Source organism: Onychomys torridus, chromosome 23 (genome assembly GCF_903995425.1).
Source record: "Onychomys torridus chromosome 23, mOncTor1.1, whole genome shotgun sequence".
Lineage (NCBI taxonomy): Eukaryota > Metazoa > Chordata > Mammalia > Rodentia > Cricetidae > Onychomys > Onychomys torridus.
The window spans coordinates 12,505,265-12,523,983 of NC_050465.1; the positions used below are offsets into that span (position 1 = coordinate 12,505,265).

Below are 18,719 nucleotides of genomic sequence, written 5' to 3' on the forward strand. Positions count from 1 at the left end.
AAATAAGAAACAGAACCAATTGCAGAGTTAAAAACCATGAGGTCAGAGCACGCCTTTAATCCCAGCACTTGGGAGGCAGAGCTAGGTAGATCTCTGTGTGTTCAAGGACACAGCCAGCATGGCAGACACACACCTTCAATCTCAATATCAACTATAGAAAACCTGGAGGTCTGTACAAACAGGCAGTGACGAGGAGGTCATGTGGCTGGGTTTACAACCAATGAGAAAACAGAACAGAAAGTCTATAAAAAAGACAGGACACACAGAAGTAGGTCTCTTGTGGAGAGGAAGGACAGCAGAAGCAGTGAAGGGTAAGGTCTTCCACTCTTGCTCTGACCTTGTGATTTTTAACTCTGCAATTGGTTCTGTGTTTCTTATTTAACAAGACAGTTACATCTACATCAGAATCTATCCCTGGTGCATGAGCTGGCTTTTTGGAGCCTGTTTTCTATGGTGGGACACCTTGCACAGCCTTGATGCAGTGGGGTGGACTTGGTCCTGCCTCAACTGAATGTATCAGGATTTGCTGACTCACCATGGGAGGCCTTATCTTTTTGGAGGAGGGTGTTGTGACCGCCTCGACCAGCAAGGAAGACGCAACACCGAGCGAGCTCTTCTTTCTGCAGTTTATTCAGGAACCTTAAACAATCTTCTGACCCCGGGGGGGAGCCTCCCCCCTCAGCCCTAATAGCCTCTGGGTAGCCAACCCTAAACCGCCACGTGGGCATCGCAGACAGGTCCAGGTATATGGAAACAAGCCAGATCCTAAAGCCAAGCGGAATATGGAATTGTTTATCACCGAGAGCGCTCACCATCGGGAAGGTGGAAGGCAGAAGCCGGCACCATCTCTAGGGTGTGGCACGCAGCTCTCTACAGGAGGGGATAGAGGATGGGTTGGGGGGAACACTGGGGGGGAGAGCAGAAGGAGGGATGAGAGGGGATCTGTGGTTGTTATGTGAAATGAATAAACTTTTCTTAATAAAGAAAAAATAAATGTTTCATTAGAGTATTCTTTATTGTGAAAATGAACACCCACAGAGATACTTTTCTGCTATATTTCCTCTTCTGAATTATAGTCCAGCACAAATCTTATGAAATCTTCAAAGGATAGAGTGTTATCCTTAGAATTCAGATCCTCACAGGTTCTCCAGTCCTGCGGGTTTAAACCAAAAAATGTCGGTCAATTTTCACATATAACTAGCTTACAGTTTTTCATATTGCATCTTCAATCTAAGGAGTGTGAGTACAGCGCCTATTTCCTGCTTCATGCTCTCCTCTGCTTGTCATGGTCATGGATAGAGCCACCCTTCCATGCAGGGCCACATTATGTTAGTGACTGGCCCCAGGGAAACAGCAGAGAAAACTGGCTTATGTGTTCTTGCTATAAAAAAAAAAAATTTATTTAGTACTTGGAAAATATAAAGAAATTCTGTATTATAATATATGAAAAATTAAAATCTCTTTAGAAGCACATTTTAACTGGGAAAAAATTCCACACATTTATTGATACATTTCTATATCCAAGTACAAATGTTTCTTTACAAGATATAGTTGTGATTAATTATGAATTGAAGAATAAAGGAAAAAACAGGCAATTGATGCAGATTATTAGGCACTGTTAATAAAACTCAGGTGAGGGTAAAACATAGAGATATGTGATGACATTTCATGAATACAATATGAATACAAGAAGATGATTCATAGCTCACAGTCCCAAATAAGATTTTAATAAAATCATAAATGAAAATTTTCCTACCCTAAAGAAAGAGATGAGTATAAAAATACCAGAAGCATACAAAACACCAAATAGATTGGACCAGAAAAGAAAGACCCTTGACCACATAATAATCAAAACACTAAACACAGATAACAAAGAAAGAATATTAAAAGCTGCAAGAGAAAAAGGCCAAGTAACACATAAAGGCAGAGCTATTAGAATTACACCTGGATTCTCAATTGGAGATTCTAAAAGTCAGAAGGACATAGACAGATATACTTGAGACTATAAGAGATAACAGATGCCAGCGCAGATTATTATACTCAGCAAAACTTTCAACCACCACAGATGGAGAAAACAAGAGATATTCCATGATAAAGCAAAATTTAAACAATATCTATGTACAAATCCCACCCTACAGAAGGTGCTGGAAAGAAAACTCTAACCTAAGGAAATTTACTATATACACATAGAAGCACAGGGAATAATCTTACACTAGCAAAATCAAAAGAGGGGACACAGACAGCCAGACACACACACATACACACACACACACACACACACACACCAGTACCACCACCATTACTACCACCACCACCAGAAGAAACAAAATAACAGACACCAACAACCATTGGTCATTGATAACTTTCAATATCAGTGGTCTCAAAGAGACTAACAGAATGGATGCAAAACCGGGACATATCTTTCTACTGTGTTCAAGAAACACACCTCATCTTTCTAGGACAGACATTACCTCAGGTTAAAAGGTTAGTAAAAGATGTTCTAAGCACATGGATCTAAGAAACAGGCTGATGTAGCCATGTAACAGCTAACATAATAGACTTCAAACCAAAACCAATCAAAAGAAATAAAGAACCATGTCACACACTCATCAAAGGAAAACTCCACCAAGATGACATTTCAATTAACATCTATGCCATAAACACAAGGGCATCCAAGTTTGTAAATGAAACACTACTACTACTTATATAACATATTGATCCTCACACACTGATAGTGGGAGACTTCAATACTCTACTCTCACCAATGGACAGGTCATCTAGACAAAAATGAAATAGAGAGCTATGGGAGCTACAAGAAATTATAAACCTCTCCCTGCCCCCCTCGCCAAGAAAAAGACCCCCAGTGACTCCAGCAAAAACCAGTCATAAGCCCATCCTGCACCAATTGGCAACAGGTAAGACCCTATCTCTGAACTGGGCAGACCAGGTCTCTAGCCCCTAGGCCCCAGCTGCACATTCCATGCCCCTCCCCCAAAGCCATTGGAGCCCCAAGGAACCTCCAGCTGCCTCTTCCCCCACTTTCTCACTAAGAAAATGGGTCCCATCCTGCACCAATTAGGATTAGCTGCTCCCTGAGACAAAGCCCAATGGCACCCATAGGACTAAGATCTGCTCTCTGAGACACAGAATCCACCAGCACCAATTGGACCAAGAGCCCAGATTAGACCAAGAGCTCCCGTTAGATCAAGAATATCAAGTGGACCAAAAGAGGCTCCCTCAGACACAGACAGCACTTGCACAGAGTGGAGGAAGGGTTGAGTAGACACCAGTGCAAAAATACAGTCAACAACATAAAGACCAATATGGCACCATCAGAGCCTAGTGGTTCTATATCAACAAGACTTACATATCCCAAAGTAGAAGAAGCAGAAAAAAAAAATCGACCTTAAAAATGACTTTAAGAATATAACAGAGGCCTTTGAAGAGGAAATGAAAATTTACCTTAAAGAATTCAAAGAAAAGACAAATAAAAGATTGGAAGAAATCAATAAATCCCTTAAAGAAAGCCAAGAAAAAGCAACTAAACCGGTGAATGAAACAGTCCAAGATTTGAAATCTGAAATAGAGTCAATAAAGAAGATACAAATTGAGGGAATTCTGGGAATGGAAAATCTGAGTAAATGAATAGGAACTACAGATAATGTGAGGGGAGACAGCTGGAAGTGATGGGCATTTGAGGGATGGTATGGAAATCTATGGCAATCAAAACTCCCTAGCATATATGAAGGTAATCCAGATGAGGTCCCCTAATAATTGGGGAGATGGAGTACAAAAGAACATCTCGTTTCAAATAAGACTTCCATTATCAGGACTGTGCTGCATCTGATGGAGTTGCTAAGACAATGGGTCTCTCTTAACAAACTGACAGCATGGCTCCATTGCTGATGACAACACCCACATCACTCATTCGACATGGAGAAGTCCAGCAGGTGCCTACATTTTGTAGCACCTACATCCTACTCTCTTTGGTGTGGGAAAGTACTCTACAGGCTACCAAATTGAAATTTAAACACCAACCAAGCCACAAAAGCTTTGACTCACAATATGTCCTGCATGCAAGATGTGCTAGGGAACTGATGCACAGAACTTGTGGGAGTAGCCAACAAATGTGTGATTTGACTTATGACCCACCCCATAAGCCAGAACTCATACCTAACACTGGTTAGGTGACCAAGAACCAGACACTAGATAGCCCAGAGACCTAGGATAAAACCAAACACTACTGCTCTAAAAAGAATTTAGTAAAATAACCCCTTATAGTATTCCGCTATACTCAAAGATCAGAGCCTTATGCAGCCATCATCAGAGAAGCTCCCTCATGCAGGGGACAGGAACAGATGCTCAGAACCACAGCCAGACATTATGCAAAAAAAGAGTTCTTGGAACATACAGCTTTAAATGTGATGTCTCCATCACATCTCTCTCCTCAGAGCTCAGGAAAATTGGCAGAAGAGGAGAAGGAAGCCTGTTCTTTTCTAATGACAGACAGACAAAGAGTGCAATTGGTCTGGAAGCGAGGTGGGAGAAACTGGAAGAAGTAGCTGGAGGAGAAACTATAATCACAATATATTGGCTAAGAAAAAAATTTGTTTTAAATAAGCAGAAAAAAAGGTCTACAATATTTTTAAGATTTATTTATTTTATGTTTTATTATATTTTCTGCTTGTATTCCTACATGCCAGAAGAGGGCATCCGATCCCATTATAGATGGTTTTAAGATGTGGTTGCTAAGAGTTGAACTCAGGACCTCTGGAAAAGCAGCCAGTGCTTTTAAATGCCACCCCGCCCCCCCTTTTTGGCTATAAATTTTTAGATACTTTATATAATTTGAATCATAAAATGAGATTTTGTGTGTGTGTGTGTGTGTGTGTCTACCTTTGAGACAGCATACTTTGTTTTTTTTTTTTTTCTGCTTTTTGGAAACAATTTCTTTGTGTAGCTCTGGCTTTCCTGGAACTTACTCTGTAGACCAGGCTGGCCTGGAACTCAGAGATTTGTCTGCTTCTGCCACCCTGTGCTGGGATTAAAAGCAGGTACCCAGAAATTTTTTATGAGTAAAAAAATGTTTTAAGTGCATGTTTCAAAATACCTTCAGCAATATTAAAACAGACTATATTTCTATGCTCATAATAAAACTTGTAGGAATCATATAAAGCATATGTTAAAATGTAAGTATATCACTATTATTATTTTAAAAGTTATCAATATGCTATTCCATTGACAAATGGAAAATATAAAATTCTTACCAATGAAGAAATCAGAAATAATTTTTTCTTTTCTTAGTTTCTTTTGTTTTCTTTTGAGGCAGGTCCATATCGTTAGAATTTTCAGCTACTATGGCATCATATTTACGAATTGCAGATAAAAGAAGGAAGATTGTGACCAATTTGCAAGCACTACCTGAATTAAAAAAAATTAGTACTTATAATGTAACTGTATTTTTGTTTGTTTGTTTTTTTTTCAGAGAAAGTTTCTCTATGTAGCTTTGCACCTTTCCTAGAACTCGTTTTGTAGACCAGGTTGGCCTTGAACTCACAGAGATCCGCCTGGCTCTGCCTCCCGAATGCTGGGTTTAAAGGCATGCACTACCACTGCCCGGCATAACTGTATTTTTAACAAAAATTTTTAAAAGAATGCCATTTACCTGAAGAAAAGATTTACTTTATTACTGAAAGTATTCATTCCCAATTATAAAATAAAATTAATATTATAAAGTTATGTTAAATACAATATTTTAAAATACTTACAAAATTTCTCATATTCATCACATAACTTTTAAGAGGTAATGTTTTATCAATTTATGAACTATATTGATTTGAAAACATGTAAATGAATTATACTTTTCAAATTTATCTGTCAATAAAAGCTAAAACTTGCTTAAAGTTTAAGCAGCTTTAGTGTTTGAAATATTGATCACTTTCCACCTATAAACATTAATTTATAGAAAGTACAATTGTTTTTATAGTTTCAAATTTCTGAAAATTACAAGTGTTACATAAAAATAATCAAAATTCATAAACAAAAAGCCCTGCTACTTAGAGTCAAAATGTAGCAAAACAATACCAGTCATCTAACAAAGCTTTATCACAAGACAAGAAACATGAATGTTTTCCACTTATCAAATATTTCATATATTTAAAGAGATATTACCTTAAAGATATAGTTTACCTGTGATACAGTTGTAATTGTACAATGAAAATTATCAGCAATGAATGTCTGTAATGTTCTTCTGAAAGCACAGGGTTTGAGAGAAGAATGGGAAATTATGAAAAATGCATCTGGTTGTGCTTCCTTGAAGAGTGTAGTGTTAGTAAGAAACTCATCTGACTATACACTAAAATTTTCTATGTTTAAAGAAATAAAAAATTAACATCCAAAAATGGGGGAAAACATCGTGATAGTGGCATGGAGTCTGCTTTGAGTACATTTTCCGTAGCAGATGGGATCAAGAGGTGCAGAAGCACACTTTTATCCCAGAATACTCTGTGACTGAACACTGCAGTCTCACAAAGACTGAAATGGAATGATTGTGCAGAACAAAGAATGCAAAGAAATACCAAGAAACGTGCTCGATGCTCAGAGGGCAGAAGTTTAAACAATAAAACAGTAACCTATGCTGTGGGTAGTATTGGCTGTTTTTATTCAGAATCACAACTGAACAAAAGGAAACAATGGAGAGACTTGGTGAGTTCATAGCCTGGTCAGGAAAGAGCAAGACCAAATGTTTGGAAGGAGAAAATACAAGTGTGGCCCAGTAAGCACATGCTAATGAGATTCGTGTGACTAAACAGGAGTGGATCATTGTGCATCAGAACAATGAAAACAGGCCTTCAGAACATTTCATAACCCTTTGAAAATGCCCTTGGCACCAGAAGTCTGCCCCTTCGATTCTTCAGTGGCTCTGCTTTGTAACTCTGAGCAGGCTTGCTACTTAGCAGAACTTTCTCTCCTTGCTTCCAGGTGGGTACCACTAAGTGCCTGTGGCTCAGACTTAAGGGTACTTAATGCTCATGTTGGAAGCAGATCTTACAAAGTGGAGCTAGTTGTCCAGAGAAGCAAAATGGCAAGTGTTTTGGGATCCTGACAGCTTCAACAAAATTCTCAAAAGCAAGCCAGGGAGACCAGCTTGAAACCTGGGCAAGGTTGGGGCCCACGTAGAACAGGCCTGATCAGGTTTGGGGTTTTAAGTTTCAGTATCTGCTGTGACAGATTTCACTCTTCATTATGGTCTCAGTACTCTTCTCCACCTCCTGCCATCTCCCTCTGGACTAAATATGCTTACACTGTGCTTGTCACACTTCGGCTTTGCTGTGGGGTGTTATGTATGTTAAATGTGTTGCTCTAATTTGTTAATAAATAAAACATTGATTGCCCAGTAGCCAGGTAGGAAGTATAGGCAGGACAAGCAGAGAAGAGAATTCTGGGAAGTGGAAGGCTGAGGCAGAGAGACGCTGCCAGCCACCACCATGACAAGCAAGATGTAAGATACTGGTAAGCCACAAGCTATGTGGCAAAGTGTAGATTAATAGAAATGGGTTAATTTAAGACAGAAGAAGTAGATAACAAAAAGCCTGCCACAATCATACAGTTTATAAGCAATATAAGTCTCTGTGTGTTTACTTGGTTGGGTCTGAGCAGCTATGGGACTGGCAGGTGAAAGAGATTTGTCCTGACCGTGGGCCAGGCAGGACCAGAAAAACTCCAGCTATACTGCTTTGTAGACATTTTTTTTTTAACAACATCTCATATCTTAACAATTCTCAGATGAACCTGTGATTTTGAACATTGCAGGGATGTTGAAGGGGCCTTGGCACTATGAGGATAGAATTATTATATTTTACATTAGGAGGTCATGGGTCTCAGAGGCCAGGGATGCATTGTGGCAGATTGGATGTTCATGTGTCAGAAGCTTGATCCTGGCATACTAACATCATGATGACGACTCTTGTAAGAGGTAGGGCACAGTGGGAGACTCATGGAGAACTCTAGGAATATGAATTTTATAAGTAATTGACCTTGATTACTTCTCACGGTAGCACTCAGCTCTCTAACACAGGGGTTCCAGACATTAGGTCAAGTACCATGATCTGATGCAGCCAAAAGGCCCTTACAAATGGTAATTCTATTTCTAATTTGAAGCTCCCAAACTGTGGAATAAATAAACTTCTTTTCATTATGAAACACCAAGTTTCAACTATTTTTTATAGCAATCAAAATGAAATAATAATATACATGATGTCTATCTGGTTTATCCATATTGTCAAAGAGTTGAGTTTTTCTTCTTTTTTAGGGCAGAATATTATATTTGGTATGTAATGACCAATTGTCGTTATCCATTCATCAACTGCTGCATATTGATAGACTGACTAGATGGTATTATCTTTGTGAGCTTTGAGTTTTTAATTAGTTCCAATGATTTTTATTTCTTCTGAGGCTGTTTTTTGTTCATATCCTGTCTCCTGACTGTCTTCTGTTGTCTGTCTCTACAGTAATCTTTTATCCCTTCCTCATGTGGGAATATATTCCAAGGTTCTCCAGTGGGTACACAAAACTGCATAGCACCAAACTACATAGACTCACACAAACAACACACAGACAACATTACTTTGGTTCAATATGCTATTAATTAATTAAATTAAAACTCACTTTGTATCCATGTCTTTTACCCACAAATACTTTTTCAAATTTAAGCATTCATTTTGTGCTGGGTCCATCATTTTCTAACTTTTAGGTAAAATATCTAAATTAGCATGGCTTTCTTTTTCCTACTTTTACAGTTTCATGGGTAAAGAAGTTCTCGGAGTTTATCTTAGAAATTTGATCTGATAAGTTTTCTAATGAAGCATGGAAGCTTATTCTCCTTTCATTGAAAAGAAGCACTCAGTGATTCTTCTCCACCATATCCAGGCATCACTTCTCTGATGCTTTAGAGGGCAGTTACTATGTATATAAAGGCCACCTGCACACAAGTCCTGAGGTACCACAGCCGTGGACATTAAAGCCAAGATGGCTGCTGACTGGTTAGCAGATACATAATGTACTTGGATGATGTGATGATTTTACATTCTGGAAGGAACAAAAGAGAGTTGCATATTTCCTCATGCCATTCAAAATGCCCTATAATTTAAAATTCATGAATTAGGCTTTTTCTATCTTTTACCTTTAGTATTTTCAGGTCATAGTTAGTGACGTGGCACCAGAGCCATGGTTGAGGCCACACTGCTCCACTCTGATAGTATTAAAAGGATGGATTTCCATTGTGTCATTCAGACTTTGTATTTAGCCACAGGTGCTCTACTTCCCTAATTCACATTACCCCTATGTGAAACATATATACATTTTTTTTTGTTTTGTTTTTAAAGTAAGCCATTAAGGTCCTTTCAAGTGTATTTTTTGTTTTGTTTTGTTTTTTTGTTTTTTGTTTTTCAAGACAGGGTTTCTCTGTGTAGCTTTGTGCCTTTCCTGAATCTCTCTCTGTAGACCAGACTGGCCTCAAACTCACAGAGATCCACCTGGCTCTGCCTCCAGAGTGCTGGGATTAAAGGTGTGCGCCACCAATGCCCGGCCTCAAGTGTAATGTTTAAAATCAATTCTTTCAGATTTTCACACTTTACATTTGACATATTCATTCCCCCACCCATCCTCCTAACTCTTGCCAAACCTACCCCACATTACCATGCCCTTCTACCTTTGTTCCCCCATGCCTGCCTTTAAAAGTAATTCATTATGGCAGTTTGAAGGAGAATTTCTCCCATAGGCTCAGGTATTTGAACACTGGTCCCCAGCGGATGGCCCTGTTAGGGGACATGGCTTTGCTAGAGGAAACCTTTTTTTTTTTTTTTTTTTTTTTGAGACAGGGTCTCTCTGTGTATGTAGCTTTGCATCTTTCCTGGAACTCACTCTGTAGCCCAGACTGGCCAGACAGGCCTCAAACTCACAGAGATCCTCCTGCCTCTGCCTCCTAAGTGCTGGGATTAAAGGCATGTGACACCACCACTCGGCGGGGAAACGTTTTTATTGGGGGTGGGCTTTGGGAATTCACAGCCTTACCCCAACTTTAGTTTATTCTCGCTGCTTCATATTTACAGTTAAAGATGCGATCTCTTAGCTTCCTGCTGTCATATCTGCCACTTGCTCCCATGCCTTCCCACTATGATTGACTCACCACCCTGGAACCATACATCAAAATAAACTCTTCCGTAAGTCACTTTTAGTCACTGTATCTTATCACAGCAATAGGAAAGTAATTGATACAGAATTTGGTGCCTGAGAGTGGGCTATTGCTATGAAGGTCTTGACTGTGTTGGTTTTTGGAAAAATGTGAAAAACTTTAGAATTGTGGAATAGAAAAGCAATTGAATTCTGTAAGCAGAACTTAATGAGTTGTTCAAGTAGGATCCTGGAAAACAATACTGCTGAGAGAAATGTGGACTATGGAGGCACAGTTCAGGAAGATTCAGAGGGAAGTAAAGACAACTGGTCTAGCAGCCATTCTTAGGATGTTGTGATAAAGAATTTGTCTACTTTCTGCCTATATTCCAAGAACTTGACCGGAGACAGCAGATCATTGAACCCATGGTGTGATGTTAATGACATCTCTTATGTAGGTCTTCAACAAATAAGGAATGAGAGAGATGAAATAAAAATGTCCAGTTTGAGCCGGGCGGTGGTGGCGCACGCCTTTAATCCCAGCACTCGGGAGGCAGAGACAGGCAGATCTTTGTGAGTTCAAGGCCAGCCTGGTCTACAGAGCGAGATCCAGGAAAGACACAAAGCTACACAGAGAAACCCTGTCTCGAAAAAAAAAAAAATGTACAGTTTGGAGAGAAAAGGAGTACTAGGACGTTTAGTGTTGCAGTCAAGGCAAGTGCTGCAAAGGAGGCTGTAATTGTCAAATGAGATCAGAACTAGTAAGAAGAGACCTCAGCACTAGAACAAAGGAAAGGGCACCCTAAGGGTACCCAGATACCTTCCAGTTTGTACAGGACAGCCTGAGGGTTTTCTGCTCTGAGAAAGCTTAGAAAATCTACTACAATGTGACTCCTGGGTGTGAGGGTCCACGCCAAGCTGGAAGCCAAATCTGACAACTTTGCTCACAAGGTACTGTAGTAGTGTGAAAGATGCAAAAGTGGGAGGTGCAGTTGCAAAATCCTCCTTCAGAGTTGCAGTCAACTGCTGAGGCCAGCAAACACTAGGCAGGGCAGTCTCTTCAAGAGGAAGGCTCCGAGAAGCCAAGAGGCCACAAGTGACCATTGTATGAAGCTGTGAAAGTGAATCCTAGGTGGCAGTGGAGACTACAAGATTTTAGAGATGCCAGAGCACTGAAATATCTACAAGCGACCTCAACAAACAGGAAGTGGGACAGTATATTGCAAAACTGGAGTGGTAGAGCCATCTAAAACCCTTGACACTTGGCCTGGACCTACAGGATTAGATATTTTCACTCCTGAGTTTTGATCATGCTTTGGTCTGTTATTTCCTCAGTGTGTCCTCATTTTCCCACTTTGGAAAGGTAATGTGTATAATGTGCCTTTAAATACTGGAAGTATGTAATTGGCCTTTCAACTTTATGGAGGGTTACAGTTAAGGGATTTCCTTGAATCTCCAAAGGGACTTTGGTCCTTTCACAGTGTTGAGACTAATGTAATTTACATGATGATACAGCCATGAGCTTCTGAGAGTCAGGGAGTAGAATATGGTAGTTTGGATGAGAATGTCCCCATAGGCTCAGGGATATGAAGACTTGGTTCATGATTGTTGGCACTGTTTGGAAGTGGGGGTGGAACAGCCTTAATGGAAAGTATGTCACTGGCTCACTGGCCAGGGGTAAGACTTTGGAGCTAAGATCTTTGTCCTGTGTCTTGATCACTCTTTCTGCTTTATGTTTATTTAACAAACACCAACCCCTTGCCCAAGGCAATGGCATGTAGAAATATACATTTGGAAAAAATATAGTTAGTAATAATGTGAGAATTTCAGTAACTAAAAAAAAATTACACAATATATATCTAGTAATACCAAAAAAGGAGAAATGTAGGGGGATTTTTCTGTCATGCCAGCCAATTCCCAAAGAACCATACAGAGACTTATTATTAATTATAAATACTCAGAACTTGTTACTAACTAGCTCTTACATTTTAAATTAACTCTTATTTCTTACCTATGCTCTGTCATGCAGTGGTATCTTTTCCTTTCTTTCCTTTCTTTCTTTCTTTCTTTCTTTCTTTCTTTCTTTTTTAACAAAATACATTCCTTGAATCTCTCCCTGTCTCCTCAGAACTCCTGAGACTCCTCCCTCTTCTTCCCACTCTCTTTTTGTCTGTAAGTTCTGCCTAACCTCTATCTGTCCAGCTATTGGCCAGTTAGCTCTTTTATTAACCAATGAAAGTAATACATATTTACAGCGTACAAAGATTGTTCCACAGCAGAGAAATTATCAAGTTTAGTGTTCAGAGAGATAACAGTATATTGAAGATGCTATTTACCACTATATTTTTATTCAAATTTATCTAATATTTATAATACTAGATAGTACTAATATTAGTATTAATAATAATTAATAATGACTTAGATAATATTATTATTAATTAATACTATAAAGCTGAAAAATTTATAAGGAAATCAATTTGTCTGTATAAATGTACAGACAAAATCAGTTAACTAACTAAAATCATTTTAATTATCATTCCTTCTTAAAGAATAATGCAGAACTGTAGCCCACTTAACAAAACAAATTCTGTAGTGTAGGTTTATAAAATACTTCCTATACAATTGTATAAGCCTTTAATTATCAAAGTATTTACTCATGGTTAATTATTTCCATGTTATAAACAATTTCAAATTCTAAAAATCAATTTTATTTACTTAAATTTATATGATTCCCATCACTTACATAATCCCAACAGTGTGTAGGCCATTTTTGACTTATTATAGATCCAACAACGTCCTCTAATTCCACATTTATTAATGTCCCAGTAAATACAAGAATTACTTGCTGATAATCGAAAAAGTAGTGGTCCAGGGATGGATCCTATAAAATAGTCATTGAATGTAAGTTCTTCATAGAAACACTGTTGACTAGGATTAGAATAATTTCTTCTTAAACACACACACACACACACACACACACACACACACACACACAGTTCTCTAAACACATTATTTAAAATTCTGTAATACTCTTTATTGATTGGCTCATTAACCCTGCCAATCAATATCCTGATCTCTGCATGTATACAAATGTTGTATGACCTAGAAAACAAAATATTGATGTTGTGTTTCTAAATGATCACATTGGAAAATTGCATTCTAAATACACGATTTGTGGCCACAGATTTGTGTGGCTTCTGATCTGCATCAGAGAAGCTTCCTATTGCAGCAGGTGTTAACACAGACCTGTTACTATTCAAAGTGCTAAAAATATTTGACTGTCAGTGCTCAGCCATGGATGTGACATCTCTATGACCTTCCTCTTCTCAAAGGCTCAGGGCACATCATAGAAGGGGGGCTGAAGGAATGCAAGAGCCAGAGGATGGAGAGGAGAGTGGTAAAATACTGTCCTCTGGACATAGCATAGCTGCTGTAAACATGAACTCATAACAGTTGTTACTGCTTTCACAGGCCTGAAAAAGATCAAGCAAGTTAAAAAATGGCGTCATGGATTTGAAACGGCATTGGAAGCCCCTTCAATTTGTTCTTGTAGTAATTAAATCCATAGAAACATCACATTAAGAGTCATTGGTGATGAAAACATTTAAAAAAATCTTATTCCATTTAGGGGCTTCACAAGCACACAAGAAATAGGAAATTATTGTGAGTACACAGATGTTTTGTATGATCTCTCAGAGTCACTTGTATGAGATGATGAATATACTTCTATTCCAAATGCATAGCTCCAGATGATACAATGTAATTAATGTATATTTTGTTTAACAGGGTGGCTTTTATTTCACATACTTTCTCTCTGTACTTAATTGGCTCCTAAAGTTTTCAAAGCAATCTCCTATTCACTTCTTTTGTGTTATTTTACATTATTTTTACTTGTAATTTTAAATATACACAAGCAAGTTTATACATAAATATGAACAATTAGATACACTAAACATATCTGACAATACATACCAAATAATCTCAAAGCTGTATAAGTCACACCCATGCCCAGTGACTTTAAAGGGGGAGGTACAGTTCTGAAAGCAAATAATAATGATATTACTCATGGATGACATGTGCTAGGTTTATGTTTTATATGTAAATATATAAAAATCACATAATAAATATATTTATAGATTATATATATTATAAATTATACTACATAATTTATGCTACAAATCTTTAGCTAGTTGACAAAAGTTCAATTTGGTCTATAGACATAGTGCAAATTATTTCACGTCTCCATTTCTAAATCTGCTGCCTACAGACCTCTTTATTCTTCGCAAGAGAAAGAACTTTATCAATCAGATATACCAGGGCCTTCTTTTCCTGAAATGATTTAGCCCTCTGCCTCTCAAAGTTTCTTTCCTCACTTTGTCAGGGACAATATTGTTTAGAATCTCCTTCACCTTTGTGACATCCACTCCACATGTTTCTAGTTTGCTGCTTGTTACAGATTCTGCCCTCCACAAATTATGTTGGGAAGACAACATTTAACTTCCAGGTTATCGACTGGGTTCTACCTAAATGGTACTTTGGATGAAGGAGAATGGTGAAGTCTAGTCTGTGTCTTCAGGCTTCTTCCCCGTACTTACAGGGGTGACTGAGTGTCACAGAAAGGTGTCTTCCTCACAGGTGTTCCTTTCTCACTCCCTTGAATGTGAGGTGGCTGCATGCCACACTGTGCAATTCCTTACTTCCAACCTACAATTGTTTGCACTTTTCTTCAACTTTACTTAAACAGTCCTAATTTCTGAGTGTATTTCATGTGGTACCTTTATTATATTCACTAGTCAAAATAAATAAAAAACAACTTTATATCATTTTAAACGGGAGAAGCTCCGCCATACTAATGCAAGCAACTCTAATTAATTTGGCAAATCATACACATCGAGAAGCCGTTAAAGGTAGGAGGGGCTGGTTGGGAAGAAGAAAAGAACAGAATAAATGCTAAAACTGATTATATGCATTTATGTATGAGAGTGTTGAAAAATAAACAGGAGGATCTCTGTATTTCTTGTTTATTAAATCTAATATTTGTTGAAGAAAAAAATGATGCAGAGCTATATTTTAAATCAGTACTTGGTAAAGTTCCCTTATTGTTTCTTTTCTTTCTTTCTTTTTTGAGACAGGGTTTCTCTGTAGCTTTGGAGCCTGTCCTGGATCTCGCTCTGTAGACCAGGCTGGCCTCGAACTCACAGAGATCCACCTGCCTCTGCCTCCCAAGTGCTGGGATTACAGGCGTGTGCCACCACTACCTGGCTGTTTATTTTCTTTTTTTAAAACTTTAAATACTTTACAAAATGTCTCATTTATAAAAATTCAGCACTGAGTTTTATGACATTTCAAAAAATCAGCTTAATTCTACCCATATTGACCTGTCAAGCATACATTTCCTCAAATTCTTACTAACAGAAAAGTAAAAATTACCAATTCTCAGCCAGCAATTTAATTTTCTATAAATATAAGATATAATTTTGACAATTAGATTGATTAGAGATAAAAATAGCTGCTGTATTTGAGAAGCAAAATTTTAGTTCATAGGTTTTCATACAAAGTTGAAGTGTTGGAAATAGGCTTAATTACAACAGAGGGTTCTGCATCATTTAGCATGAGAGTTTTCCTACATGGAGTATGACAGAATTTCCCTCGGAAGCACATATATGTTACAAGTAAAATTAGTAAGAAATATTCATATATGCTTTTATATCAGCCATCTTTCTGAACACAAACGTTGAAAGCTTAGTGATTCCTCTAAGTTTCCAGCATCACCTGCATGAAACTTTAGGAACAGAGGTTAGGAGAAGGGCTCAGCAGGTGAAAGCACTTTGGGGGGACATCCGAGAACCTGACTCTGATTCCCCAGAACCATATGGTGGAAGGACAGAACCAGCTCCAGAGAGTTTGTCTCTGATTCCACATTCATGCCATGGCTCATGCGTGTACACACAAATGGGGGAGGGGCAGTAAGAGGGAGAAGTCAGGGAGGGGGAGGAGAAATTAATAATAGTCATATATAAAAAATGTCAATGTTTAGTGACTAAGACTTTGTGCCTGTCCTGGAACTCGCTCTTAGACCAGGCTGGCCTCAAAACTCACAGAGATCCGCCTGGCTCTGCCTCCCGAGTGCTGGGATTAAAGGCGTGCGCCACCACTGCCTGGCATGACTAAGACTTTTAATCAAAGTGAATGCATCCTAAATCGTTCTGTGTGATCAGTGAAATTAAAATATGATGGCTTAACAAGTCAGGAAACAAACTGGAAATTTGTACTCTTCCTAAAAGGGTGCTTCTGTTTATCTGATTTCTAACATTTATATTCTTAGTCTCTGTCTTCTTATAAGGTAGCTATTCTAAACATAACTTTCTGCTTTGCACAAAATCCATTGGTCCCTTTGTATTCTCAACTTCAAGAAATGGAAGCATGAGGAAGGAACTTCTCAAGGCCACACCCCAGGGAGAAGCTTTCTGGGTGTGACCATTTTCTTCCTTTGCTTCAATCTGCACCTAAGGACTATTGCCTATTCTATACCTATATCATCCACCTGAAAAGAAAGATACAGCTTCCCAAGTTATCTCTGAAAAACCATTATGCCAATGAAATTTTCTTTACTTTATGCCCTAATATTAAGAATCTTCTAAGTTGTTAGAATACACGGTAGATCTGAGGAAATTAAGAATTTAAAATTGGGCTGGGCGGTGGTGGCTCACGCCTTTTATCCCAGCACTCGGGAGGCAGAGCCAGGCGGATCTCTGTGAGTTCAAAGCCAGTTTGGTCTACCGAGCAAGATCCAGGAAAGGCACAAAGCTACACAGAGAAAACCTTAAAATTATTAGTTTGATACCATCAAGCACATTCTATGCCAACTCTCCCAAATTGCCCACCCTCCTCCTTGTTCTCTACATTGAAATGCAGCATCCCTCGCCACCAAGGTCTTTACATACATTGCTGGAATCACCTCCTGTACTTTAAGCCTTACTTCAAATGTCATTTTCCTAACTCATCAAGCTAAGATCGTTGTTTTGTTATGGGTTACTACTGGCTATGCCTGCATCAAGAACAGGCTCAGTTCACATTTACATGTTCAATACTTTAGTTCTTTGCCTCTGTGATTTGAAAGATATAATTCCTCTTATCTATTTTAATCTTTGCAATTACTTTCTGAAGAATACAAGACTGCTTTATCATATCTACCCCACCATACTTCCTTGGCTTATTCTATCATTCATGATTAGTGATGGCATAATTCATGTCTTTAGGTCTCATTTTATTAGGCTTTTAAAAATGCTTTTCCCTAGACAATTTTAAATATAAATTTGAATGCATACTTTGGAGAACAGAATAAGATGAATCAGGCACAGCACAGAAATCTTCCTGTTATACAACTTGCTTCATTTGCTGAAATTTCTCCTCCTGTTCCTTTTTCTCTTCTCCCACCCTTTCCATCTTTTAAGGTGATCACTTTAATTACTGTCTTTTTTCCAATATTGATTTAGGAAAATTCGCATATTTGAAACTACATGTCTCTGAATTACCCAACTCTTCATAGATTGCAAACTATGTTCATCGATGTGTACTTTAACAATATATTCCTAGTTAACATTTCTTCCTTTTAATTTTTCTTTCTTGTTTTGTTTTGTTTTTGTTTTAAGACAAGGTCTTACTATGTAGCCTTGACTGGCCTGAAATTCACCATATAGATCAGATTGGCTTTGAATTCACAAATATTCTCTGTCTCTCAAGTGCCAGATTCGTAGGAACCACCATGCTCATAAATAAAATGCCTATAAATAAGATAACTATTATATACCTAATGTACAAAATAATGGCTTCTGAGCATACCATTTTCTGTTCTCCCATCTTATCTCTATCCCAATATCCTCTGTCTGGTTCCCTTGATGTCCCCTAAGAGTTTTCTTCTATGTTCATATGTAGCATGAATTGTTAGGTATTTTTAATAACAAACCTGGAGCCAGGTATTGCGGTGAATGCTGAAAGATCAGAGAAACAGAACAAGACACATCTAACCTCACCTTGACAATTCCTCAGCTGATCTTGTTTTCTCACACTGAAAGCCTCTGAATCCTCATCAGAATGGATCTCAGATGAACTGCTGCTAAAAGTTAAAAGCTTAAAAAGGCTCTAGTTCCTGGTCCTCAGGCTTTATATACTCCTTCCTGCTTCCTGGATTTATTTCCTGGGGTTAAAGGTGTGTGTCACCATGCCTGGCTGTTTCCAGTATGGCTTTGAACTCACAGAGATCCAAATGGATCTCTGCCTCCTGAATGCTAGGATTAAAGACCTATTGCAACCACTGCCTAAACCTATGTTTAATATAGTGGCTGTTCTCTTCTCTAACCCCCAGATAAGTTTATTGGGGTGCACGATATATCAGCCACATTCATGACTTAAAAAATTAGATTCCACACATGAGGTAATGTATGCAATGGTTGTCATTCCAAGTCTAGCATATTCATTTAATGTATTGATCTGCAGTTCTATTAACTTTCCAACAAATGACATAATTTAATTCTTGTTACAATCAAAAC

General features: G+C 38.2%; 1 protein-coding gene across 1 annotated transcript in view; it reads right to left on the bottom strand.

The window, feature by feature from the left end:
- Positions 1–1,051: 1,051 nt before the first annotated feature.
- Slco6a1 (solute carrier organic anion transporter family member 6A1) overlaps positions 1,052–18,719 on the bottom strand; it is a 69,292-nt gene continuing 51,624 nt past the window's right edge. The window contains exons 11-14 of the mRNA XM_036173687.1: positions 14,143–14,207; positions 12,914–13,051; positions 5,357–5,421; positions 1,052–1,153 (exon numbers count right to left, since the gene is read on the bottom strand). Of these exons, the coding sequence (XP_036029580.1) occupies positions 1,052–1,153; positions 5,357–5,421; positions 12,914–13,051; positions 14,143–14,207 (370 nt within the window). The remainder of the gene's footprint in view (positions 1,154–5,356; positions 5,422–12,913; positions 13,052–14,142; positions 14,208–18,719) is intronic.